General features: G+C 45.2%; 1 protein-coding gene across 7 annotated transcripts in view; it reads left to right on the top strand.

Annotated features, from left to right (window-relative positions):
* The window catches only part of MARCHF8 (membrane associated ring-CH-type finger 8), a 118563-nt gene that overhangs the window by 80652 nt on the left and 10101 nt on the right, over window positions 1-27810 (top strand). For 4 of the 7 annotated variants that reach the window (XM_075423304.1, XM_075423308.1, XM_075423306.1 and 1 more), the window contains 4 exons: window positions 4059-4109; window positions 16692-16771; window positions 17478-17927; window positions 19873-20053. In XM_075423304.1, coding sequence (XP_075279419.1) covers window positions 4059-4109; window positions 16692-16771; window positions 17478-17927; window positions 19873-20053 — 762 coding nt within the window. Of the gene's footprint in view, window positions 1-4058; window positions 4110-16691; window positions 16772-17477; window positions 17928-19872; window positions 20054-21576; window positions 21735-27810 lie in introns of those variants that run through there. The other 3 variants (XM_075423310.1, XM_075423309.1, XM_075423311.1) reach the window with 3 other exon arrangements.

Raw genomic sequence — 27810 nt, 5'->3', positions numbered from 1 at the left:
AAGTGAGCTTTTGTTTGTTTGCCTTTAAAATAATTTTTATCTAACATTTCTGTTCCTCACTTAGTAATTGTGCCTGTCATTAAAATCTACCTATTCCAGGAGCTCCTTCCATGGCATTACAGCTCTTTTCTATCTTAATTACTGGAAAACACACGCCATCCTTAATGTGTCGCAGCATGGGAAACACCAGCAAGCACTGGCTCTATTTAATGGCTTCCACTGCACTTTTTCCTGAGGGATAGGTGTTTATTATTTTATTTGTAAAAGAGAATTAAACAGCACAGCTAGACTTCATGAAATGTATTACTTAGAGGTGTTTCTGTTGCTTTTTAAATATTTAAAAAAAGAAAAATTCTGGTCCTTTGCAGAAGCTGGCAAGAAAGCACTGTAATTTCTTTCAGTGGGGGTCCTGCTTGGGTGGTCATAGTGAACTGAAGTTGCTGTTGCACAGCAAAACTCAGTTGTTTATCTGTTTTAAGCCCAACACGTTTTAAAGTGTGTGTGTATGTAAACTGTGAGACTTGAAACATCTGTTTCAAAAAATGTCCCTGATTAGATGGCAGTCTAAGAGAGGGTCCACTGGTGACCAGGGGCTGAAGTAATTTTATCTGAGTGTTGGGGCTGCTTGGTAGTTCACAAGCCAACCAGATTGGAAACTGTGGGTGTTATTTGCAAGTCTATGTTGAAGCTGGTAGTGGCCAGTGGGTCAGTTCTCACTCCTTGAAAATATGGCTGAGTTGGTGTTTCTCTCTGCTTGTTGGTGTAAGTAGCCCTTCAGAATACAGATTTTGGCCAGCCTGGGCTAAGGCTGTAGTGAATTTCCTGTTGACTTTATGGATGTACCAGCTTTGTGTGGTAAAGAAACTGAGATATGAAAGAGCACTTAGGTGGCTAGGAGTCCTTTAGAAATATCACTGATACTTAACTATATGCGTGCATGTACTCCATAACCCTTAAGGAGTATTTTTCAAGACCCCTTTTTTGTTTAAAAATGATCACTCTTTCAGTGACAAAACTAACTGTTCACAGTCATCTACTGACTGAAACCTCTGATAGTTATGTTTCCAACAATAGATCAGTAAAGATAATGTAAGCATCTATCTCTTGCAGGCTCCTGGCATCCATCAGATAAAATCAGTTCTGGAAGCAGAGGCAGAAAGACTGGTTGCTGTGGGGCAGCTAAGAGTATGTTTGCTCTGCCTCAGTTACTGTGTTGTGCAGTACAGGTCTGGTCCTCCAGCCTGTTCATGCTTATTGAATTTTAGCACATGCTTTTCGACACAGGTGTCTGTGTAATTTCAGTTATGCTCCCTTGCAGGCATCTTCTTCAGCTATATAGCAGTATTTGGGGAGCACTGAGTTAACATGAGGAACCTCTGCTTTGTCTCATTTTGTCTTTAGGAATTTCATCTGGACGTCTTTGACACCTAGAGGTGGATTTGGGACCGTCATTTGTGAGGAGCCGTGTGTGTTGCTTCTGGCAGACTTCTTGGCCATGGGTCCTGTTCTTTACTACCATTTTCCCTTGTCCCACATAGCATTACTTTGTTTACCTCCCACACATCCCTAGAAGGCCAAGCACAGCCTGCTTTCCCCCACACCTCACACATATGCAAGGACAAGTCTGTGTGCTTCCCAGCTTGCGTTGGTCTCTTTTCGTCATAGCTTGAGAACGTGTCCCTGCCCCCTTTTTTTTTTCTCCAGTCTTCTATAGCTTCAATGAACTTTTTTTTTTTCTCTGTTGCCATAGTTATGCCGCCTTTGATGAATAAAGCTAAGTCCTTCCCTTACTGTTGGAGTCAATTCTTAGCGGTACTGGTTCTGGCAGTAGACCCGTCCAATGTTAGTCTTCACATAAGCATCATGTCCATATTTCTGGGGCTCTTTCTGTGTTTGTTTCTGTTCCAGGAATACTGTTATCTATGTAAAAATAGCTCATAGTCATCTTGAAAATCAAACTCAGCCTTGCAGTATGTAAATCTGGCATTCAAGTCAGTGGTAATTAGGCCACAACTATTCCAGACCTTAAATTGATCCTTGACGATTTTAATCTGGCCATCAGTCAAAACTGGGAGGGTATGCCCTGATCACTGATCACTTCTCTCTGTTCTTCTGAAAGTCTGTTTTACTGTCTTCTGGGTACTCCGACTCCTACATACAGAGGATTTCAGAACATGGTATTTACTTCCTCACATTTTTACGGGAGGAAGTACAATTTACATGTGTCAACTGAGGCAGTGCCCAGGACTGTGTTGAGAGGCAACTGGTGGTGTAAGGAAGAGCCTGCCTGCTATTGTAAGCATGTGCTGAAGTTTTTGCCTTGCCTTCTTCTCGTTTCTCAGTATAAAGCTTTCAGGCTGCTCTGGGGATGTGCTGTAGGAAGAAAACTCTGGGAGCACATGGGTATCGAAGTGTGGGTGTAGCATGTGGGTGCTCAGCCACCTGGCCTGACTTGATGTGGACTTTAGTCATTGAAGGTCACTTGATTGTAACAAATCATAGGCAAGAGGTCTGAAAACAGTGTGTTATATCCAAGTTGATGCAGGAGTCACTGCACTTAACTGTTTTGGGATTTGAGGCGGGGAGTTGTGTGTCCTGTGTTCGGCTGGGATAGGGTTAATTTTCACTAGAAGTCAAGAGGAGACACAGCTGGGCCAGCTGACACAAACTGGCAAAACAAACGGGGTTTTGATACCATGTGCCATCATGCTCAGTTTTGAGGGGGGGAGCTGGCTGGGGGGAAGTTAATCGTGGCTCAGGAGCACACTGGGCATCGGGCAGTGAGAGAGTTGCTCTGTGTATTCCCTTGCTTTTGTATATTCTTCCTGTCAGTGTTGTTGTTGTTACTGTTTGCTTCCTTTGCTGTTCTGTTAAACTGTCCTTATCCCGACCCAGGAGCTTTGCCTTTTTCTTCCTATTCTCCTCCCCACCCCAGTGGGGGGAGGGGTGATAGACAGCTGCGCCGTTCTTTGTTGCTGGCCAGGGCTAAACCATGACAGCCCTTATGCACCCAACGTGGGGCAAGAAGGGCTGGGATAACAGCAGGGCTGACCGGAACATGTTAAAACAATGTTCTTATAATTCATTGCACTTCAGAAACTTTTACCCAGCATAGAGGCCACAGGAGAAACTAGTAAATTTTCAGGTTTAAATCTCAAACCAATTTGCATCCCAGCTTCACAGACTTAGAGGAACATAGATACTATTCTGTAACCAAATGGTATGACTGGCCCCGTTTGTAATATTTGTTTAGGAAAAAATTATTTCTTGTTGGATATTATTCAGAGGAGTTTTTGCAAAGCAATTTCTAGACTCTTCCCAGTGGAGCAATCATGGCCGGTTACACTTATGATAAACTGATGTTCAGAAACCAGGAACCGTCAAAGGATTAAATACTTTGGGGAAACCTAGCATTTGTTTTGATAGGAGATAAGATTTTCATCCTTATTAGTCAGGGTCTGCACACTGAAAAGTGAGTAGCAGATACAGCTGTCACTGAGTTCGATTTGGAGAATTGCAGCTTCTGCATTTCCATCTTATATATAGATATTTCTAGTTTAATTCTGAGCTCTGTGGTAAATAGGAAGTTCCTCAGTAATTTTGCTTTGTCTCCTGAAATGACATGCATGTGGTTATTCACAATTGTTTCTGGACATCACTGTGATACTTTTGTTTTTCTTTCAGCAAGAGCTTTCAGTTTTAGTGGCTGGATGTTTGCCTTTGGATGTAGATGAGGCAGGGCTGAGAAATATCCCTTTGAAAATAGATGCCGTCTGAGAAAAGGGCTTTGCCGAATTTATGGATAGAAGAAATCAATGTTGTAGTATTTCTTGGTTTGTATTTGTCTTGTCTATGTGATTTTCTGCAAGGTAATATCTTGTTAAGCAAACAAATCATTTTAGTGATTATCGTAAATCAGGCTGATGTCAATAGAAGCAACATCCTTAAAAGCCACAGCTGTAAGACTTTCTCCATGGAATTTGGTTTCTAATACCAGCTTTAAAATATCCTCAAAGCTGTGATTAGTTGCTGCAGTGATATTCTTCTTCTTCTTTCAGAATGAGAAGGCTTTGGGGCATTCTGTGAGTCGCTCTAGTAACATCTCAAAGGTATGTTCCTCGATATAACTCAGACTTTGATAAACTTGGGGATGCTGGGATTTCTTTCATTTCAAAGCTGGGGTGATGTACGTGACAATGACCAGTAGAAAATGCTTCTTACGACTGTCTTTCATTGATAGTCACTCCTGAAACGTTAGAACTCTCTGGTGTTTTGCAGACTCTCTTTGCAGATCAAATGAAATAGAAGCTACAGTAGGTTTTCTCTTTCACACTGTCACTCCTTAGCTAGGTAGGAGCAAGACAGATGACAGATGTCTGAGGTCTTATCTTGGGGGGGGGGGGGAAATCACTCCAAAAACATCACTCAAGTATGTTCTTTTGTACCATCAGCTATATGATGTAATGTTCTTTGTAATGTATCCTGTAATAATTATTGGATATGTGGTTAGACGTTATTTTATTGTCACTTCAACGCTGAATTATTGTTAGTGCCATGAAATACATAGTCATGCCCTGACAACACTGTAAGTGTCCTAAAATGTTTACTATTACAGGCCATGATCTTGTGAGGGAAGCATGATGCTCTACCCATTCTAGTCACACTTCAGTATAGCCAATAGACACGTCAAAAGCACAATTGCTTTGCTATGCCATTAGGAAAAAGGTATCTTCTTTCCAGGATAACTTATTACAATACATAGCCTACTCCTACTTCTGCATTACAAATAAGATTTTCAATTAGCTGCAAGCCTGACACCTTTTTGCTTACACAAGTACAATTGCTTAAAACCTTCATGCAAGCAAGGCTGTACTGGTTGACCAGTATTTTTCATGGGGTGCATAAGCCTCAACCCTCACCCACAGCTGGTGTTGCTGGTAATACTGACTTTTAATGAGAGACTGAGTTCTTATGGCTGTGACAAGCTCAAGTCCCTTTTTTCTGTTCTGGGTATTTCAGGATATGGGAAGCTATTCATGCCTATCTCCAGCAGAGGAAACGGTGGCTGCATTTATTTTATGTTTATATGGGCACAGACAACTTTCTGCCAAGAACTGGTAGTGTGGCAGTGCAGTGGGAAGGACTTTGCACTCTGGCAAAGCTCTCCCTGGGGGTGCTGGCAAGTGAGACATCAATATTTGCATTCATCTTGAAACACTGTTCAATGTGATTGCTGCATGTTGCAAAAGCTAAAGTTCTCAAGGGGAGCAAAAGCCAGCTTTGCTTGGTCAATGGGTGAGACTTTTTGGTTGCAATCGTGAGCTTCCCAGAGGTAATGAGGTTCTTACTGCTCCTCTGTTGCTTCTGTGTGATACATTCCCTGTACCTACTCCACTCTGGAGATAGCTTCTAACAAGGGCAGGATCTGGAAGTTCCATCCCCTGATTTGACTCCTACATCTAAATGCTTCTTTGCACATCCAGGCAGTTCAGTGCTGAGCTGCAACAATTTATTTTACAGTTTACAGGTGGATTGGCTGTTGCAAGCAATTTGTAGGACAAAACAGGAAATATTATAGTAGTGGGATGCTGTGTGGAAGCTTAAGTACATGGAAAATTTTTAATTAGTTCTGAGGAAGAGTGCCATTTGTTTTTGTTTAGAATAGCATAACATGGAATGTGGAAAGAGGGGCAGGCCACTTGGGAAGAGTACAGAAACGTGGTGAGAGCATGCAGGGATGCGACGAGGAAGGCCAAGGCTCACCTGGAATTGAAGCTGGCAAGGGATGTCAAAAACAACAAGAAGGGCTTCTTCAACTACATCAGCAGCAAAAGGAAGGCTAGGGACAACGTGGGGCCGCTGCTGAATGAGGCGAGTGTCCTGGTGACGGAGGATGCGGAGAAGGCAGAGCTACTGAATGCCTTCTTTGCTTCAGTCTTCAGTGCTAAGACTGGCCCTCAGGAATCCCAGGCCCCGGAGGTAAGAGAAGAAGCCTACAAAGAGGACGACTTTCCCTTGGTCGAGGAGGACTGTGTGAGGGATCGCTTAAGTGATCTGGATGTCCACAAATCCATGGGCCCCGATGGAATGCACCCACGAGTGCTGAGGGAGCTGGCGGATGTCATTGCTGAGCCACTCTCCATCATCTTTGAGAGGTCCTGGAGGACAGGAGAGGTGCACGAGGACTGGAGGAAAGCCAATGTCACTCCAATCTTCAAAAAGGGCAAGAAGGAGGACCCAGGGAACTACAGGCCGGTCAGCCTCACCTCCATCCCGGGAAAGGTGATGGAGCAGCTTATCCTGGAGGCCATCATGAAGCAAGTGGAAGAAAAGAAGGTTCTCAGGAGTAGTCAGCATGGATTCACCAAGGGGAAATCATGCCTGACCAATCTGATAGTGTTCTACAATGACATGACTGGCTGGGTAGACGAAGGGAGAGCCGTGGATGTTGTCTACCTGGACTTCAGCAAGGCTTTCAACACAGTCTCCCATGATATCATCCTAGGGAAGCTCAGGAAGTGTGGGCTGGATGAGTGGTCAGTGAAGTGGATAGAGAACTGGCTGAATGGCAGAACTCAGAGGGTTGTCATCAGCGGCGCTGAGTCTAGTTGGAGGCTGGTAACAAGTGGTGTCCCCCAGGGGTCAGTACTGGGCCCAGTCTTGTTTAACTTCTTCATCAACGACCTGGATGAAGAGTTAGAATGTACCCTCAGCAAGTTTGCTGATGACATCAAACTGGGAGGTGTGGTAGATACACCAGAAGGCTGTGCTGCCATTCAGCGTGACGTGGATAGGCTGGAAAGCTGGGCAGAGAGGAACCTGATGAGGTTCAACAAAGCCAAATGCAGGGTCCTGCACCTGGGGAGGGACAACCTCATGCACCAGTACAGGCTTGGGGTGGACCTGCTGGAGAGCAGCTCTGCGGAGAGGGACCTGGGAGTGCTGGTGGATGACAGGTTAACCATGAGCCAGCAGTGTGCCCTGGCTGCCAAGAAAGCCAATGGGATCCTGGGGTGCATCAAGAAGAGTGTGGCCAGCAGGACGAGGGAGGTTCTCCTTCCCCTCTACACTGCCCTAGTGAGGCCTCATCTAGAGTACTGTGTCCAGTTCTGGGCTCCCCAGTTCAAGAAAGATGAAGAGCTACTGGAGAGAGTCCAGCGGAGGGCTACGAGGATGATGAGGGGACTGGAACATCTCCCCTGCGAGGAGAGGTTGAGGGAACTGGGCTTGTTCAGTCTGAAGAAGAGAAGGCTGCGAGGGGACCTTATAAATGCCTACAAATATCTGAAGGGTGGGTGTCAGGAGGATGGGGCCAAGCTCTTTTCAGTAGTGCCCAGTGACAGGACAAGGGGCAATGGGCACAAACTGAGGCACAGGAAGTTCCGTCTGAACATGAGGAAGAACTTCTTCCCTCTGAGGGTGACGGAGCACTGGAACAGGCTGCCCAGGGAGGTTGTGGAGTCTCCTTCTCTGGAGATATTCAAGACCCGCCTGGACAAGGTCCTGTGCAGCCTGCTGTAGGTGACCCTGCTTCGGCAGGAGGGTTGGACTAGATGACCCACAGAGGTCCCTTCCAACCCCTACTATTCTGTGATTCTGTGAACAACCTGGCCAATAAGGCAGACTGAATGCATGTAAAGGAAAAAGTATGGATATGGTTGGCTGCCTGTATATCCCTTTCTGAAATCCTCAGAGCACGTTGATGCTACACCATTTCAAGAGGAGTTGTTTAACCAAAGTTGAGTTTAATGAATTATATGCTGCATTTCCAGATGTGTTAGGGGTGTGTGTGTGTACAGAAATAATGATCATGCTTCCAGCAAATAACTGTTTCAGCTGTTATTTTTTCACCCAAATCTAGCTTAAAGTGTGGCAATGTAGGAAATCTGCTGGAAATGCTTGGCACTGACACTTGATTGAAAGCCTTTCTGGTGCTGATATATCATTATGAACCCGCTGTGGTTATTACTGTGTATCCTTCCACTGCTCTTGGTTGCACTGTGCAGTATGAGTGGAAAGGATTGAGTCAGAACTCAGCCTCTAGCCAGGAGAGGATGCTGTGTTACTCGGTGTGACCAAGGAAAGCAATGCCAGAGGGCTAAAAGTGTTCAAGGAGGGAGGCAGACAGATGGTGCCACTGAAAATGAGATCAGCTGGCAGAGGTAGCAGGAGCTTTCCCAACATAGACCCCAAGTGTTGGGTCCAGGTGGACCACTCGCTTGGGAGGAAGGGGCGAAAAGGCAAGACAGCAGATGATAAGAGAGCCTGAAGAGATGCTAGTATGTGTGACCAGGCCAAGAAAAAACCATCACCTGAATACCTGGCTAGGGATGGAGGCCAGAAGCAGCAGAAAAAGGAACAGGGAATAAGATGTAGGAGGATCTTCATATGGTTTTTTGCAGTCTATTGCACACTGGGAGATGTGGCATTCCTCCAGGCCCTTCTTTTCATTTTTGGTGTGTGTATTTCAAGCACTCATTTTAAATCAGCTCCACCATTTGAATTTCTGGAATGTTTTCTGTGTTCGTTTTGAAATAAAAAAAGTGTTGAAGGCAGGTTGAATTCATTTAGTCATGGGACTTGGACACGGCCTGATTCCCAGCTTGTCCTGTTCAAGCGCAGTGATGCTGATTGCAACACCCGCAATTGGCACAGGGGTGTACAGCCCAGATCCACATCTCAGCTGTTTACCCTAAGCCAGCATTTTGGCCAAAACCCCACCGTTCACTGGTAAGTGCTTTCATCATACAAGCCACACAGAGAAATAATTAAGCTTTACAGAAGCTTCGTCCTCTAAATACAAATTAAATCGACCCTAAAACACAGCTAGTCACTGAGAGCAGCTAAAAAAGATATTTTCACAGTGGTGGTAATTCATGCCCTCTGCTCTTAGATAAAAGAATTGTGCTTACAAGCAGATTAAACAAGGTCACTAACAAAGCTGGTCTATAAACAGTTATTTCAAATTAGTGATATTGTTGATCTTTGAAGTGTCTGATGTATCCTGAAACTGATGATGTGACGTATGGAAATATCTTCAGGTCATCTGTGTGCTGTTCCTCTTATCTGATTGCTTTGGAGAGCTGATTTTAGCATAATGGAGAAGCACTTTGTAGTCTTATTTTCGTGGCATTCTAAGGGGTAAACTTTGAAAATGCTAATACTAGGATCACAGCAAAGGAATCAAAAGTGCAGTCCTTAAAAAATGTAGACGATTTGTCTTTTCTGAAGGCCTGTACAGTTTTGTCTTTTTAGCAGAAGCACACTGTAAAGTATTAGATTACTTTTGGGCTAAATGGCAGCCAGTGCAGAGGCAAAGTGGTAGCCTAAGCTTGCTATGAAATTTAAAATCCATTTAGGCTGCTCATCAGCTTGGAACAGATTTAGAAAAGCATATGAATACACACATCCACTGTTGCCTGAAGCTTTGATGGATTCAGTGAGTGTTTGTCTATAGAAAAACAGTCCAGGTTTTTCAGTCGCTAAGCTTAGCTATCCGTGTAATCTATCAGATGACCAAGACTTACTGAGAAGAACTGCTGCTCAGAGATGTTCTGTTCAGGTACATGACCCTGGGGGTAGGGAAAGAGAAGTTGCTTAAAAAAAATTAAAAAAAATCTTCTACTGAGTTATTGGGGAAAGGAAAAGAGAGGAAAAATTGTATAGTGTGAATTGAGCTATACTCTTTTCTCCACCCACAAGAGCAAGTAATCTTGTGCTGGGGCATGGTGCAGTTGTGTTCGTAATTACGGAGTGCGATAGTCTCCCTGTGCTGTGATAAATCCCTCCACCTGGGCCTGGATTCTTACTTCATATAGGGTATAGGTCCCTGTGAAGGAGAAACCTACAAGAGTATCCTTTACTCTTTTGTTCCTTCAGTCCATTCCATGTATTTTGAGGAAGATTTTAAAGTCAAAAAACTATTTTTTTTTTTTCTTTCCTTCTCCCTGCAGAACTATGTAGTTGTTACCGGGTTTAGTCAACATTAATCTTGTGCTATAGGCAGGTTGAATTAACGCCTGGGGAGATTTTGAAAGGATAGATAGCCTCCTTTCTCTGGTGTCTTCAGCTCTGTTATCTCTAGAGAAAGTTCCTGCCAGAATCCTCCTTTAGCTTTCTTGAGGAACAATGTGGGGAAGCCGACTTCAGCTTTGCTCCTAGTTTCTAGATATCATTTTAATTATAGTCATATAATTATATAAACTATGGAACAAAGTTCTTCCAGCAGCTGACTGCTGGTTCCTATCGAATTGTGGCCAAAATTATATGGTGGAGTTGATGATCCTGAAAATTTTAGATGCCTCTTTGCCACATTTTCTTTTTTCCCCTAGTTTTTTTTAACCACTTGCCATTCTAATAATGCATCTTATCCATGCGCTGGAATTCAAAAAGGCATGCGTCAGGTAGGGAGAATTTAATGGAGAAGACCGGAAGTTACTGATGTTTGATCCTGCCGTGTTTGTATTTTAGAAGAGCTGTCAGCAGGGCTGTCTGCCTTTCACAATGTGTAGTCTGTCCATAGGTGGCCTGCTTAGCTATCTCAAGTGTCAGATTAGGACACTTGACATGGCTGGTTGGTCTTGGTGAACTGCTGCCTGGGTGTGCTAGTTCAGCTGGAGGCCTCCTTTGGCATGTGTACAGTGAAATGACCACATCTGTTCCCAGATGAGTATCAGAGACTTTACAGCTGCAGTGCAGTTTAGTGAGAGCCCTCAGCCACCATGTACATGTAATACAGCACTTGCTGAGAGCGTAAAATCACAAATATGTTGCATATGTGGATGACTGGAGTCGACAACTATGTTTGTTCTGTACGGGCTGGAGAGAAATGACAGATATGTAGCTTGGTTTTAATCAAGACCTCCACAGAATCACAGAATCACTCAGTCCAGGCTCAGGACTTCCAGCACAGCAGGCAGAACTGAGTTTTGCCACTGTGGTTGAGACGGGACTGGGGCTGCCCCTGTCAAAGGGAGGACAGATGAATGGGGCAGAGGTGGCACAGGGAGTCAGATTTCCTGGGTCTCTTCATAGATGTCCTTTTCCTATCTGAAGACTAGCCAGGTTAGCTATGGAGCACCTTGCAGTGGCACTTGGTGCCTTTTATCACAAGTCCCCATCACTGTGTTTTCTTTCCTAGGTCACTGTCTATAGCTATATCCTGCCAGACGAACAGGCATGGGGTGGTTGGTCTTGGTTTCTGTGATGTAAACTAAGGAGGGAGCAGAGCCTGAGGCTTTTGCTGCCTCTGGAGATGTACCATGCAAGCTAAATGCCTGCCATGTCCATGTCTAGCAGCAGCCTTGCCTTCTTCATACACAGTTAAATAGGATCTGTGTTAGAGAGAGAAAATATCTCTTTGGCAATGAGTTTTTCTAAAACACAGGATGTGATAACCATCCCTCTGATTCTGTCTTTTCCATGTGTTTCTGCTACGTTCATTATTGTGATCTGTCAATGACAGGAGGGACAAATCCAATTCAAACAAAACTCCCAGTGGCCCATTGCAGATCACAGTGGTGTGCTCTCGGCGCTGAAAAAGCATCACAATGTGGGAGGATTGCTTGGGGCTGGGGTGGGGGGGGAAGAACAGATTAAAAGTAGTGGGCCTGGATCACTGGTTATGCTTGGGACAGGACAACTCTGGGGCAGTGGTGGGAGATGTCTCCACTTAGTCAACACCTAGTGTGGTTAGCCATGTCTCTTTAATACCCAGAGGAACTGGTGATGGTTGGAGTTAGCTCAGAGGAAACGACCATCACTGTGCTCCTATTGTTCTTACAGGGAAGGGAGGCAGACAGAAACTGCTGTAATGGTTTAGTGGTGCTTGAGACATCTTTTAGCATCAGTCTTTTTGACAGCAGGTGCAGGTACCTTTTAGGATTTTCACTGCTCGCTCTTTTTTTTTTTTTTTTTTTTTTAGCCCAGCAGAAGAGTATAGTTTTGAAATCGGTTCATCACCGATGTAAAATAAAGGGAAATCTGTAATCAAAATGGCAATGTGAAATTTGGGTTGTGGAGTGTTTCACTCCTTGCTCTATTGCTGAATGTGTATTTGTCTGAAGTTCCTTGTGCCGCAGATCTTCCTGAGTAAAAGACTTAAGATTGTGCTGCTTTTCTCTAACTCTTTGTCTGCCCAAAGGAGAAGTGTGCTGCATTATTGGATGTGTATAGTGCTTAGTATGTTAGTTCCAAGTCCTTAGCTGAGACTTCTAGGTGTTATTGTAGCATGAGTAGTAGGGCCACAGTATTGGTCCTATTCATGTGGCACCTAGAAATGATGATGTTATCAGGTGTCGGGGAAAACCTTTTTTTGCTTCCTTAAGACTTCCAGTCAATGGAGGAATTCTTCCAGAGTTAAGTTGTTTCTAACTTTTTACCTTCAATGAATAATTTAATAAGGTTTTTAGAATGTGACAGGCCCTGTTCTTTAAAATGATGTAGAATTGCTAGTACTGAAGTGCAGCCCAGAGTGAGACAACAGCAACTGTACTCAGAAGTGCCATCTCAGATAAGCAGATTATCTTGAAGTATACCCGAGCCATTGACACTTCAATGATGACTTCGTTTTCTGAGGAAGGGTGGTTTTTTGGGGTTTTGGTATGCAGCACGAAATCACAAGTAGGTAATCAGAAAACAGTGAGTTCTTTCACCAATAGATGACACAGTGAAAGGCCCCACCATGGAGTAGGGACAGAATGAGAATGACCAGCTATAGCAGCACATATATACTTAAATATCTGCACGTGTGCACGCACACACGCATATATATATGTCTTCCTGATGGCAGCCGACCAGACAGCTGTAGGCATCCAGGGGTTGCTGCCTTCCGAGTTGCTGTGATTATCTAAACACTAGTGTGGAAGGCCACATGGTGACCTCACTGAATTGCATTAGATGGGAATGTTAATTTATACAATTAAGTAACTATTGACCTTTAGTCCTGAGCTATTTTAGGCAACCAGTCTGGCTGTACAGGGTAACTCACTAGCACGTGGCTCCAAGGCTTGTCATTGCAGGTGATATTCCTCCATACGAAGGATGTGAAAGTCCACAGAGATTCAGAAAGTGATTCTGGTGTTAGAAGGGTCAAATTCAGGCTGTCAAGGCTTAGGTTACCCATCACATAATAAGCATGGCAGAAACCTCCTATGACAAGGAATGCTTTAAAACCTACTACTGCTGTTACCATCTTAAGAAGCCAGTTCAACCAAAGGTGCTGCTACTTGGGTGTCTGCTGCTGGGGCATTAAGGATGGTGTGTGTGCCAGAAGCTAGAGCGGTGAAGGCTTTGATTGCTTATTTTCCCAAGCCTTTTCAGAGCTGAGCCTTGCTGGGAGCAATGTCAGAGCTCCAAGCTAGCTGGATCTACCTCCCTGTTGCATTCACCCATCATGTTGCCTCCTCTTTGCCCTGTTGTGGCCCAAGGCTGTCAGTGATTCTTCTTTTCTGTGGCACCTCTCTGCCTGAGAACTGCTGTATATGAGTCAGTAAACCCAGGCAAGCTGCGTGGACTGGCATTAGCTGCATGCGCTTCTGCTTCTAGGACTGGCGGAACTTACTTCTTGGGTTCTTGACAGCAGCTTGCATTTTACTGTGCTCTTTTCTTGTCAGTGAGCTGAGGCTCAGTGCTCTAACTGGCTGATGTTCCTCTGGCAGTTGGAGCTAGGGAAGTGACTGACATTAAACAAGCTCAGTAAAAGTGGTTAGTTTTACCACACCTCGATATCCTAATCTGATTTACAATGCAGCTGTAAATAGTTTCACAAGCAAAATGCATGGGAGGAAAGGAGGATGAACTGAGGGACTCGAGGCTTTTGGTGGTAGCCACAGCTTATCTTAGCTTAAACCAAGGGTGGGCGTAACTTCCTCCAATGTTTTGTTGTTCCACTTTGTGATGGCTTTCCAGGTGTGTTAACGTCTGTTCATATTTTGGTTGTATTTGCATTATATAGAAAGATGGAGCAAAGGACCTCTTGTATTGAAGCAGGAAGATTGGAGGAAAAGGAGGTGTGCCTCATATGTGGGGTTTTTGCAAGCTGTCCTGAACAGTGCTGGCACCTAGAAACAAAATAGTAAGCTTGAAATGCAAATGAAATTCCACAATTTTTGTTAGTCCCAACCTTTTGACTTCCCACATGGCGAGACTTTGGTACCATCTTGGTGCCATGCAGTTGGATCAAGAGATCAGTAGCATGGTTTTGGAGGGACAGTTTTGGATCACTGAATCTAGTCATCTGCTATTAGAATGACACATCATATATACTGCTGCCTTTTTTTGGAAAGCTTCGTTCCTAAAGTGAAGGAGTAGAGAGATTAGATTCATTCTAAGCACATTACCTTCTGTGATTTGCTTGTAACATAAAACCTGAGACAGATTATTAATTGATTTGTGACTTCAGTTCCAACAATATATGGCTCTGTTTCCATGGGAGAATGCAATATGCTGTTTTGCTAGCTCAATATTTTGTTTTTAGGAGATTGTTAAATATTTCTTTTTAAATAATTCATTATTTAAGTCTTATTAATTTTCATTTGCATAATTATAGCAACAGATTCTAGCGAGTCAGGCCTTTCACTAACTTGTCGGTCTGTCTTTAAAAAAAAAGTAGTTGATGCACAAACTTTTTAAAAGGTAGGATTTGAAGTCAGAGATGTATCTGCTTTTAGGAGAGGTTAAGCGTTAAATAGAGAGCAAATTTCAAAGTAATACTGGAATTCACGTCACTGTATGATCAGCATCCTATATTATTAGCGTGTGCAATTAGTGTAAAATGTAAAGAACCATGGTTTCCAGGTTTAAGCCAATAACTGATCTTTTAAGTCTTTAATTTGTTTTGTCACAGTCATGACATAGTTCACTTTGCTTTCTGGCCCAAGGTTATTCTCTTGTTTTTTATTCTATACGTGTACCTAGCTGGGTAGGTTGGGAAATAAGTTACAGTGTCTTGCTACAGATCAAGAGGTGTGTCTTTGAGGCTTACTCTGAACTCTTGCAGAGCCAGCTGTAAATGGATACCCACTTTTTCAGGCTCAGTGCACCTGAGACATCCCAATGTGAGGTCAGACACATTGCTGTCTTTAGTGCTGTTGGCTGGAGAAACAAAAGCTTAACAGATAAGTCCTGTAACTTGAAAGATGATGGTTGTATCTGTATTGATAACTTAGCATGTGTATCCTGGTAATACCCATCTTCTTTCACAAAGAAAAGTATATTGTCTGACAAGGAACCTTGCTTTTGCTATGACAGTGTAAAAGCCTGCAGCAGCCTTATTTAGATATACCATAGGGGCTTTTAGTAAATTAAGTATAGAATTGAAGAGACCTGAGACAGGTGCAGTGTGTTTGTGTTGCAGCATGACCAGAGATCATCAAAGCAGTGATGACTGAGCTAGCTCTGACATCTCGAGCTGAAGTATAGGGTTGGGCACAGCATGCTTCTGTGGTAACACACCTTTCATGATCTGAGGTCTCTTCTGCTCTGGCTTTGCACACTTGCCTGGCCCAGGTCTGCGCTGGTGTTTGTACAGCCCAGTGTGGTGTTGACACTTCTGTTGTTCTGCTGATTGCATTGTTTCTTCCTGGGTTTCAGGCTTTGCTTGGCAGATCAAAAGACCTGTAAACGTTTGTTTGAATTTCAAAATATGAGCAGTGTTTTGCAGCAGTGAGTGAGTGGTACAGCCTATCCAGCAGCTGTGGAACATTGGAGAACCGGGTTTAAAGATTCTTTATGACAAGGTTATCAATGCAGGTCTCCTCCTTGCCAAAACTTCTAGGAAGAGTCGAGAAGTTTCTGTTAGTGACGCACAGAATATAGCAGCAGAAAAGGCCTAAAATAATAGTACATCGAGTGCCAACTCTGAGACAATTATCGTTCTTACCATATTGATTTTAGAGTCTTGTCTATTAAGTGTTAAATATGTCAAGAACTTAGCTTTATTTTTTTTTAGTTAGTTCAGATGAATTCTGAACTCTTCTGTTACTCTATTTCTCTCTGTGCTCTTGTTGGGTCTTACCAGTGTAACTGCTGCCACACATCTTCTCCAAGAGGCATAGAAAAAGAAATGGGCAGACCCTGTCAGAGTAAGAGCAGGATGAAATGCCTTGCAAGTTACATAGAGTACTTCAGGGAATGGTCTGTTTTGGCAGATGGTGCTCGTGTGCATATGTTAGTAAAGAAAATAAGTCCCCAAATAATGTCTGAGTTACTGAATTACTGATGATTCTGTCTTGTGGGACAAAAAAAAGGAACAAAACCCCAAGCCTCTAATCTCTTGTCATCATTAGAAGTGGAAGGATTAGCTGTTATGTGGTAGCTAAATTCTGGCTAGTCTATACACGCACATCCATTTAATTATTGTAATTACTGTAGCATTGCTCATTTCCTGAGCTATTGTTGTGTGCAGTGTTTGACAGCTGGCAGGTTCCACTCCAGAGATGACTGCATTTGACCTTGGGGGCAAATGTTTCTGTTCTGATTACTACTTTTCTGAGGATGAGGCTGTGTGACCTCCCTTTTTATCATTTGACGCTAATGCCACTTTATTGCAACTAGCCCTTGAATATCTGATATAGAGTGATATCTGACTCCGTATGCTGTGTTTAACCCTGAAGGAGATTGCTGTGCATAAACTCTTCCAACTTGTGACTTGCTTTTTGTTTGTTTGTTAGTTTGTTTTAATTTCATTGCAGGCTGGAAGTCCAACCTCTGTGTCTGCCCCTCATAGCTTCTCTCGGACTTCCGTTACACCATCCAGCCAGGACATCTGCAGGTAAAGTGTGTTGTTTGAATGGCTACAGTGAGTGAGGCCCATGTGAGGTTCAAATTAAGCAAAACCAAAACTGAAAAATCACTTGTATGGGGAAATAAGCGATGTGGGGTTCTCATTTAAAGCATCCCATTTGTTTGGCTCGGCTGCTATCTTAACACTGCTTTGTTGAATCCCACTGACTATTTGACCCCGCTATGTTTGCCATTCCCACACTAGCCATAATTCTCATTTCCTCACTTTTGATTATACGTATTCTCTTATGTAATTGTTTTTCACTTTCTGTGCTTTTATCCCACTGTTCTGCATGCAGTTCCAGTGCAGTGTTTTCTGAGTGTTGTCATCACAGTCCGGTACAGTCTGCTGTTGTCTTGAAAAATCCTCACTGCCAGAGCCCTCTGACACAAGGGGTCACTGTGACACTAATCTGTCAGGACACATTACGTGCAGCAAAGAGAAACTCCTGTGGGCAGGATCGGGGCCAGGCACTCAGGTCTACTAAGAATGTAAAGCCCACCCGCACTCTGAAATTCTCCAAGTCCCTCAATGACATGGACCAGAAGGCACAGAGCACCACAGAGTGCTTTGAATATGTGGAGCGAACACACTCAGAAGGCAAATTGATCCCGACTCAAGAGCAGTGTTTAAGGATTAACAAATTTCATCTTAAAGAGAGGAAACTACTAAATCTCAGGCCTCTTTCTTTTAGCAGTTCTAAGCACTCCCACATCCCTTCCCTTTCCAACTACTCGTGTGCATCGGGAGGAGCAGAGAACCACAGCGCTGTGCATATCCCCTTGCTGGAGGACAAAGTGGACTATGATACCTCAAGGAGCAAAAAACTGTTGCGTTACCTTTTTTCCTTCTCCCACACCTCCAGCACCAACAGCCTGCATAAGTTCCATGAACTTGAGAGTTATTCCAGTCACTTCCAAGCTGAGAAATCCTCCAGCATGCTGGTGGAAAGCACAGACTTCTGCTCTGATGATATGGGAGATGATGACGTCTTTGAGGACAGCACCTCAGTGAAACTGAAAACAAAAGAGCAGCGGGCACCACTCTGTTCAGTTGAGAAGGACAGTGACCTTGACTGCCCTTCGCCCCTCTCAGAAAAATTCCCCTCTCTCTCCCCTGTGTCCACATCGGGGGATACCTGCAGGTTGGTTTACCAGAGAACCGCCTACCTTCCAGCCCTCCCATATGCATCGGTGACCATTCTGCTTTTCCCTACCTTTACGCTGTTTCTGTCTTTTCTTTCACCCTGTCACCTTGCTTTAGTATATGAGATTTGAATCATGCAGCCTTCTCTCTGCTCTCCTGCACCCCTCTGATGCACTTAACAAGGCTACTAAGCAAAAGAATTTCCTTTGGAGTCAAATAAATTTTCTTTCAATTTGTTTCAGGTTTGGGGTTCTGAGATGGTATGTTTCTCTTATCAGTGACCAAACTGGGAATAGCATGAAAGAATTGGCTAAGCATATTAAAGGCCAAGCTGAACATATCTTAGCTTTTAATGAGCAATGTGTTGTCCTGACAGTCACTGCTGGTTTGGTCAGAGAGTGAGGAGTCAGGAGGAAGGCAGACTGTTTGAAAATTGCTGCTGAGATCAGGTCAATACAGCCTAAGGTAGCTTAAGGGTGTTTTGTTTTTTTTTTTTATGTTTTCCTCATAGTTTGTATCCCACCACATTTTTTTATTTGTAAAAGGCTTTTGAAAGGGGGATCTGAGCGCTGGGTGTTAGTGGTGGACCTGTATGATGTCCATAGTGTGAGGTCCAAAAAGGATGGATGTCCTTGTTCCAACTTAATCGTGTGCACAGGTGGTGGGAACAGCCAGTGTCTTCATGGTCACTTGTCTGCAAATCTGCCCCATCCTAGCTCCAAAATGTGGCCAAGGAGCAGGAATCACCAAGTACGGGAGCAAATGTCCTATCCCTCTGCCTAGCACTTTACTATCCTAATCTTTCTCCTCCCTGACAGCACTTTCTGAAGCTGGCTTTGTTACTGCTTGCCAATATTATTTGATTTCCCCCCTTGTTACCAGCAAAATCTAGTTCCGTACTGGCTTGTCATCAAGGAGACACTGTTGCAATCCACCCACTCCTTCATTTCCACTTGCCAGCTGTCAGCAAGGTCACAAGAGGCAAGATGCTACACATCAGTAAGAGATTTCGGTAATAGACAGGGATGACAGCATGCCAGGATGTACTTCACATATGCTTAGTAACTTATATTCATTCCCTGAGCTTCTTACATCCCCCTTTCAATTCATGACTTCTTCTACACAGTTGGAAGGATTTAGTGATATTTGATGTAGCCCAATGGTGGTGTATAAATTGAAGCTGGAAATCAAATGCCAGCACCTGGTAGTAACACTATATCATGTGTCCTTGCTGTCTGCACAGTTAGGCAGTGAAGGAAATGGGGAATTTTGCAGAGCTGGTGCTTCCTTAGCAGCTCTTGCAAAGTAAGAATTGGAGAGCAAAACCATTAGTCTGTTTACAGTAGGTGTATTTTGGGGAGATTCAGTGCTGTAGCTTCGCAGTGTGGATCTGTCTCTTAACAGCTGGCACTAGAAATAACCACTTCTTTTGTGCAAGATCCAGGCTGTCTAAGTTAACATTTCAGGATACTGGGATAGACTGTTTCACCATTGGTTTGGGAATTTTGTTTTATCTTCTGTTTCAGATTGTAAGTCGTGAGTAGCTATACCTCTCTGTGCACATTTTGTCTTGAGAAGTGCTGCCTGATTTGTTTAAATACTATTTTCAGTTAAGTGCTGTTGTTCTAGATGAAGCGTCGTCATTTCTTACCCTGATTTTTCTTTTGGTTACTGCATTTCTGTCAGGCTCTGTGTGTCCGCGTCATCTATTAGAAAGCAGCTGTCTAGTTAGCAGTGTCTGTGCTCAGTTATTTTGTGCCTATGTATGTGCTTGTGCAGCAAGGGAATTCTTTAGTTTTAGCTCCTTTATGGAACATATTCCTTTGATATGTATGTCTTGGGATCCTCAGTGGACAACCGTGTGTGATCACAGACATTACATGCCTCTTCCACATTCTTTCTGCTTCCTCTTCTTCTAATGAGCAGCTTTGCTTCTGATTCAGGATATGTCACTGTGAAGGAGATGATGAGAGCCCTTTGATAACCCCCTGTCACTGCACAGGAAGTCTTCATTTTGTGCACCAAACCTGCCTGCAGCAATGGATTAAGAGCTCAGATACGCGATGCTGTGAACTGTGCAAGTACGAGTTCATCATGGAGACAAAACTGAAGCCTTTGCGAAAGGTAGGCACAAGACCTGCTTCCCCAGAGAAATGCCTTCTTAAACACAGATTCACACTGAAAAGAGGCAGTCCTTGCCTGTGAGCCTGCAGCAACCTCCACGTATTTATCGTGTTTCTGTGGCTCTGTAGTAAGTCTGATCAGCTTTGTATAGGTGCAGAAGGATTTAAAGTAACACTCGGCCTAGCAAAAATTAATGTCAGTGGAATCCAGCGCTGAGAGTTAGCTATTGTAGCCGGGCAGCTATCTGTGTGTAAATGTACACACATACACATATGTGCATGCAGCAACCTGACTTTTTTCTTTACAGTTACATCTTAGAGCTGATGCACAAAGGTATTTGCTCTGCAGTTATCCACGTTGCTTTTTATTTAAGTATGGAGTTTTGTGTTACTGTTACCTGCTCTAGTTTGATGCTCCAAGATCCGCATGGCTTTTAAGTTCTCTTGAAAATATGAGGATTTCAGGTTAAACCTACTTCAAATCACACTTCCTGAGTGTAATATGGTTAAAATTTGTAGTTTTTTTCTTTTTAAAGGCACCAACATATTTTAGTGAAAATATTACCTTGAAAGTAAAAGAAGGTTCACCAATAAATAATTTTAGTGAAAATATTACCTTGAAAGTAAAAGAAGGTTCTTAGACTGTGAATGACTTGGTTTTAGTACTTCAGGTTGCTAGAACCAGTATTTTTGTTTTATAGAAAAGTACCTTTCATAAATCTGGTGACTTCAAGTATAGGTACTTAAACGCTGCTTGCATTGTAAGGCTAGTTTTGCACTTGCATCCTTTTTGTTCTCCCACATCCTCCAGGCTTTCAACTTCAGCTGGTGTTTACCATCAGAATTTTGAGATGGAAGTCACTGGTATTCTTAGCACAGACAAATCTTGCCACATCTATGAAAGTGGAAAAAGTTAATAACAAAAACCTCAGTCTGAATAAATGTCTCAGTCTAGAATAAATGAGAAATGTTAAACTCAATTATGATGAGCCTAAATGATGTGGGGTGGGAAGTCCAGACTGCAGCCATCCGAAAACTGTAATGAGAAGTTGTCCAGTTCCTAAAAGTGACTCCTAGCAGAAAATGGAGCAGATTTCAAACACGTCTTTGACTTTTACAGGGGTGTGCAGTCTGCGAAGTATATAGCTCAGCAGTCCTGTTGATAGGACAACCTTTGCTTATGACTGTGGCAAACCATTGCCTTGTAAGAAGTGCAGATTTTTCCTTGATAGCCCCTTGGTACAGAGCATAGTACCTCTGAGCTGCAGTGTTGGCTGTCGTGGGCTCTGTTATCTGCACAGACAACAATTTGCACAGCCCAGTCATAGGGCATTAAAGACATTACACTAGAGAATACCAAGTAAGAAGAGTTGTTATAGTTGGCAACTGGCTGCTGTTTTTTCTGTGCTTGCTTTTGTCTGGAGTGGGTGGGAAACATTTTCTGAATATTTGTGCCCAGTGAGAAAAACCTGTTGGGCACCTTCAGAAATCAGTCGCTCAGCATCATTAGTTATATCTGAACAGGTTATCTATGGGAAAGAAACCAGATGCCAGAAGGTAGAGACAGAGCCGTAAACAGAAGGAGAAGGAATTTACCTCTCAAATATGTCTGAAGAGTCTTTTCAGAGGTTCAGCTGCAGCCAGAAGGTGAGCTGCCACTGTATCTTCAACTCAGCCTTTATGGTATCATGTCAGTCAGGAGAAAAGAGTCTGGAACTGGTGATTATGAACAGGATGGGACAAATAATAGGGCTTGTGCTTGTCTGTAGGGTGGAAATGGAATTAAACATCTTCAGCATCTTAAGGTTATATCACAGCACAGTGTATTGATCTGTTCAAACACTAGGTTACTGAGGGAAGAGGATGAGAAAAAAAAATGTGTCATGGTTTAAGTGAAGATGAGGGGAGACAAGAGAGGGACGCTCCGTTTTAAAATTTCAGTGGAAGAAAAAGAAGGCGTAAATCTAAATTTTCTACTGAATTTTTTAATATAGCAACACTTCAAAAACCCAGAGATGCTGACTTTTTAAACTGGGAAATACTACATAATATGTCTTCAGAATAACACAGTAGAGACCTACAGATTCTAGTTTCCTATCTGGGGTAGTACATAGCTGTTATAGTTTGGCTGCGGCCGGCAACAAAAGCGCCACGCGGCCGCCCCTCCCCCTGCCAGGGTGCGGAGGAGAATGGAAAGAAACAGGCAGAAACTGGTGGATCGGGATAAGGGCAGTTTAACAGAACAGCAAACAAAGGGAACAGGAACAACAACGATACAGAAAAGGGGAATACACAGAACAAACTGAACAACCCAGAGAGCCGCTCTCCCCGTCCGCCGCTGTGCACTCCCGAGCCGCGAGTGAGATCCCGCCGCCCCGCTCCCCCCCACCGGAACCCAGCATGATGGCATATGGTCTGGAATACCCAGCTCTGTTTGGCCAGGTGGGGTCAGCCTGCCCGGTATGTCCCCTCCTGGCTCCTGGTGAAAATTAACCCTGTCCTGGCCGAACCCAGGACATTATCCACCCCTTATTCTATACAATCTACGTCATGCCCAAGTCCCCCATTGTCCAGTTGATCACCACCACTTCTCCTGTCTCCAGATATCATTCCCTTAGTCTATGGGTCATTACTCTAAAGTGTCCGTTGAGTTCATTTAATCCATGACTTCAGGCTCCATCTGTCGTAATGGTCTTCCATGGCAGGAGAGATGATGTGTGGTGATGGGCGGTCACTTGCTGCATTCGGAGCTCATGGCTGATGTATCTGGTGCGGCCCATACCCACAGTCTGCAGGAGATGTTGATCTTGATGAAGTTGCTGGGTGCCAGTTGTTGAAAACCAGGTCCAGTCCCATCATCGCTGTGCTCTGCTAGGTTTCATCATAAAGTCCATCCTTCTTTAATCTGGACGATTCTTACTATAATACTACTGGTATAACATATAACATTTATAACAGTGATAACAGACAGTGACAGGGTTATTTAACAATTAACTTTATACAATTTATTTATGGACTATTCTCACCCAAAATCAAGTCCCCATGAGGTACACATCGGACTTCCCCTTCCTTCTGCATTACCCACCAGGTACCCCGAGGTCCTTGAGCAAAAGCAATCCCACGGATGGGCTTGCCTTTCCCCGAGGCAGGACTAACCCAAAGTGTCTTCCCTAACATGTTCCGCATGTGCACTACAGGGACTTTATCCCCTTCTATGGGGCGCTGAGTTTTTGATTGGGCAGGACCATCCCGGTTGGTGGATCCTCTGGTGTTAACCAACCAGGTGGCCCTTGCTAAATGAGTATCCCAATTTTTGAAAGTCCCACCCCCCATTGCTCTCAAAGTGGTTTTTAGCAGCCCATTGTACAGTTCGATCTTTCCAGAGGCTGGTGCATGGTAGGGGATGTGATACACCGACTCAATACCATGTTCTTTGGCCCAGGTGTCTATGAGGCTGTTACGAAAGTGAGTCCCGTTGTCCAACTCAATTCTTCCGGGGCTGCCATATCGCCACAGGACTTGTTTTCCAAGGCCCAGGATGGTATTCCGGGCGGTGGCATGGGGCACAGGGTAGGTTTCCAGCCATCCGGTGGTGGCCTCCACCATTGTGAGCACATAGCACTTGCCTTGGGGGGTTTGTGGCAGTGTGATGTAGTCAATCTGCCAAGCCTCCCCATATTTATATTTTAGCCATCGTCCTCCATACCACTGAGGCTTTACCCACTTGGCTTACTTGATTGCAGTGCATGTTTCACATTCATGGATAACCTGTGCGATGGTGTCCACGGTCAAGCCCACCCCTCGGTCACAAGCCCATCTGTATGTCGCATCTCTTCCTTGGTGGCCCGAGGTGTCATGGGCCCACCGAGCTATGAATAGTTCACCCTTATGTTGCCAGTCCAGATCCACCTGAGCCACTTCAATCTTGGCAGCCTGATCCACCTGGTGGTTGTTTTGATGTTCTTCAGTGGCCCGACTCTTAGGGACGTGGGAGTCCACATGACGGACTTTTACAACCAACTGCTCCAGATAGGCAGCAATATCTTGCCACAATGGGGCAGCCCAGATAGGTTTGCCTCTGCGCTGCCAGTTGTTCTTCTTCCATTGCTGCAGCCACCCCCACAAGGCATTGGCCACCATCCAGGAGTCAATGTAAAGACAGAACACTGGCCACTTCTCTCGACTGGCAATGTGTAAAGCCAGCTGGATGGCTTTCACCTCTGCAAACTGGCTTGACTCACCTTCTCCCTCAGCAGTTTCCACGACTTGTCGTGTAGGGCTCCATACAGCAGCCTTCCACCTCCGCTGCTTCCCCACAATGCGACAGGACCCATCCGTGAACAGGGCATACTGTTTCTTATCTTCTGGCAGCTTGTTATACAGTGGGGCCTCTTCACCACGTGTCACCTCCTCCTCTGGCGATGCTCCAAAATCTTTGCCTTCTGGCCAGTCCATGATTACCTCCAGAATTCCTGGGCGACTGGGGTTTCCCATTCGGGCGCGCTGGGTGATCAGCGTGACCCACTTACTCCACACAGCATCGGTGGCATGATGTGTAGAGGGGACCCTCTCTTTGAACATCCAGCCCAGGACCGGCAATCGTGGTGCTAGGAGGAGCTGTGCTTCAGTGCCGACCACTTCTGAAGCAGTTCGAACGCCTTCATATGCTGCCAGAATCTCTTTTTAAGTGGGAGGATAGCAGGCCTCGGATCCTTTGTATCCCCGGCTCCAAAACCCCAGGGGTCGACCTCGAGTCTCCCCTGGTGCTTTCTGCCAGAGACTCCAGGTTGGGCCATTCTCCCCGGCTGCGGTGTAGAGCACGTTTTTAACATCTTGCCCTGACCGGACTGGACCAAGGGCTACGGCATGAACTATCTCCTGTTTAATTTGTTCAAATGCCTGTCGTTGCTCAGGGCCCCATTCAAAATCATTCTTCTTCCGGGTCATGTGGTACAGAGGACTTACAGTCTGGCTGTAATTTGGGATGTGCATCCTCCAAAAACTCACAACACCTAAGAAGGCCTGTGCTTCCTTTTTGCTGGTTGGTGGAGACATAGCTGCTATTTTGTTGATGACATCCATTGGGATTTGACGGCACCCATCCTGCCATTTTATCCCCAAAAACTGGATCTCTTGAGCAGGTCCCTTGACTTTACTTCGCTTAATGGCGAAACCGGCTTTCAGAAGGATCTGAACTATTTTCTCCCCTTTCTCAAAAACTTCCTCCGCTGTGTCACCCCATACAATGATGTCATCGATGTACTGCAGATGTCCTGGAGCTTCACCCTTTTCCAGTGCAGTCTGGATCAGCCCATTGCAAGTGGTGGGACTGTGTTTCCACCCCTGGGGCAGTCGATTCCAGGTGTACTGGATGCCCCTCCAGGTGAAAGCAAACTGTGGCCTGCACTCTGCTGCCAAAGGGATGGAGAAGAATGCATTAGCGATGTCAATTGTAGCGTACCACTTGGCTGCCTTTGACTCCAGCTGATACTGAAGTTCTAGCATGTCTGGCACGGCAGCACTCAGCGGTGGTGTGACTTCATTCAGGCCATGGTAGTCTATTGTCAGTCTCCACTCTCCAGTAGATTTTCTCACTGGCCATATGGGACTATTCAAGGGTGAGCAAGTTTTGCTGATCACTCCTTGACTCTCCAGCTGGCGGATCAGCTGATGAATGGGGAGAAGGGAGTCTCAATTAGTGCGATATTGTCACCGGTGCACCGTTGTGGTCGCAATTGGCACCTGTTGTTCTTCAACCCTCAGCATCCCCACAATGGAAGGATCCTCCGAGAGAACAGGCAAAATGGACAGCTGTTTAATTTCTTCCGTCTCCACAGCAGCTATGCCAAAAGCCCACCGATACCCCCTTGGGTCCTTGAAATACCCTCTCCTAAGATAGTCTATACCAAGGATGCACGGAGCCTCAGGGCCAGTTACAATGGGGTGCCTCTGCCACTCCTTCCCTGTGAGGCTCACTTCAGCCTCCAATACAGTCAGCTCCTGGGACACCCCTGTCAATCCCGAAATGCAAATGGACTCTGACCCTTTGAAATCTGATGGCGTTAAAGTACACTGTGCACCAGTGTCCACTACAGCTTTATACTCTTGTGGATCTGATGTGCCAGGCCACCGAATCCACGCCATCCAATAAACGCGGTTGTCCCTTTCCTCCACCTGGCTGGAGGCAGGTCCCCTCTAATCCTGGTCAGAGAATTTGCTGCTCACTTGCTGTGAAAATGACTTGGAGGTCCCTTCAAGAGGATCAGAATCAAGATCAAACTGTCTGCCTGGCCTGGAGAGCTGGTTGCTGGAAACTGGAGCAGCAATTTTCCTCACAGAATCCCCTTTGGTGATTGTTTCACCTCGCAACTCACGCACTCATGCCTCTAGACTTGAGGTAGGTTTTCCATCCCGCTTCCTCATGTCCTCTCCATGGTGACGCAGGTAAAACCACAGGGTGCCCCGTGGTGTGTAGCCTCTGTGTTCCCTTTCCTGAGCAGAGGAATGCCTGCCCCTAACAGCTGAGATGCTGGCCCGTACAGGTGGAGAGTAGGACCTATTCTTTTTGATTTGCCGGACTTCCCTGGCCAGTTTCTCCACAGCTGAAACAAGGGAGGAAGAGAGACTTTCCTCATATTGCTGGAGTCTGACAGCCACCTCATCCACTGTTGGTGCCTCCTCACCTTTCCAGTTTACTATTGCCAGTGAGTTGGCATGTGAGGATGGTGCCCTACGCACAAACTTCCTCCACATGTGCCGTGTGCACTGGACTTCATCTGGGTCTGTGGGTACCTGCTCATCGTCTGGTTCATAGTAAACCAGCTCCCTCACAGCTAATTCCCTCAAGTACTGAATACCCCTTTCCATATTGGTCCACTTGCCAGGATAATATACAAAATCCTCACTGTAGGGGTACATCTCCCTCCCGCCTGACAGAAATCTCCTCCAGAAGCTGAGGACTTGTTGCTTTTTCCCAATGGCCTTGTCAATGCCCCCTTCCCTGGCCAGGGATCCCAGCTGCTTGGCTTCCTTGCCCTCTAACTCCAAGCTGCTGGCCCTGTTATCCCAGCACCGCAGCAGCCAGGTGACAGTGTGCTCACCAGGGTGGCGGCTGAAATCTTTCTGCATGTCTCGCAGCTCACTCAGGGACAGGGACCGGGTGATGACCTCCGTTTCTGTCTCCCGCAATGACCCTGGCTCATTGTCATCCTTCCCGGAGCGATATGATTTCTTTGCCTCTTTCTTTAGTTTTACAGGGGTGAGTGCTACTGGCACAGGTTGGTCATTGGGCTCAGCCGCGATGCCTGCTGCTGGAGTTGGGGCTGGAGCAGTTGCCATGCCCACCAGGGAAACCGGGATCGCCCCTGCGGCCGTGGCAGCGGTGGTGCCAGTCGGGGGGGCTGTGACTGCCTGCTGGGCTGGAGGGGCTGCAGGGCCGGCTGGAGGGGCAGCACTAGTCGCAGTGCCTGCCGCTTCATTTCTCCCCTTTCCTCTTTAGGGCACTGAACAGTGTTGAACAGGGCAGCTCGGTAGGCGTGGGCCAGACCCCCACACGTTGCGGTGATTTGTGTCTCTCTGGAGTTCCCAGGCAGCACACTTTTTGCAGATATTTTACTAGTTTGTCGGGATTCTGTACTTGCTCAGGGGTGAGTTTCAAAAACATCGGGGGTGTCCACTGCCTTAGGTACTTGCCCATGCTGTCCCACACACCCAGCCACTCAGAGCTGTCCAGCCCCAGGACAGGTCTCTGCACGATGT

Source organism: Opisthocomus hoazin, chromosome 6, assembly GCF_030867145.1.
Source record: "Opisthocomus hoazin isolate bOpiHoa1 chromosome 6, bOpiHoa1.hap1, whole genome shotgun sequence".
Taxonomy (NCBI): Eukaryota; Metazoa; Chordata; class Aves; order Opisthocomiformes; family Opisthocomidae; genus Opisthocomus; species Opisthocomus hoazin.
Note: the sequence above shows the minus strand (reverse complement) of the source record. Positions and strands in the feature narration are given on the sequence as shown.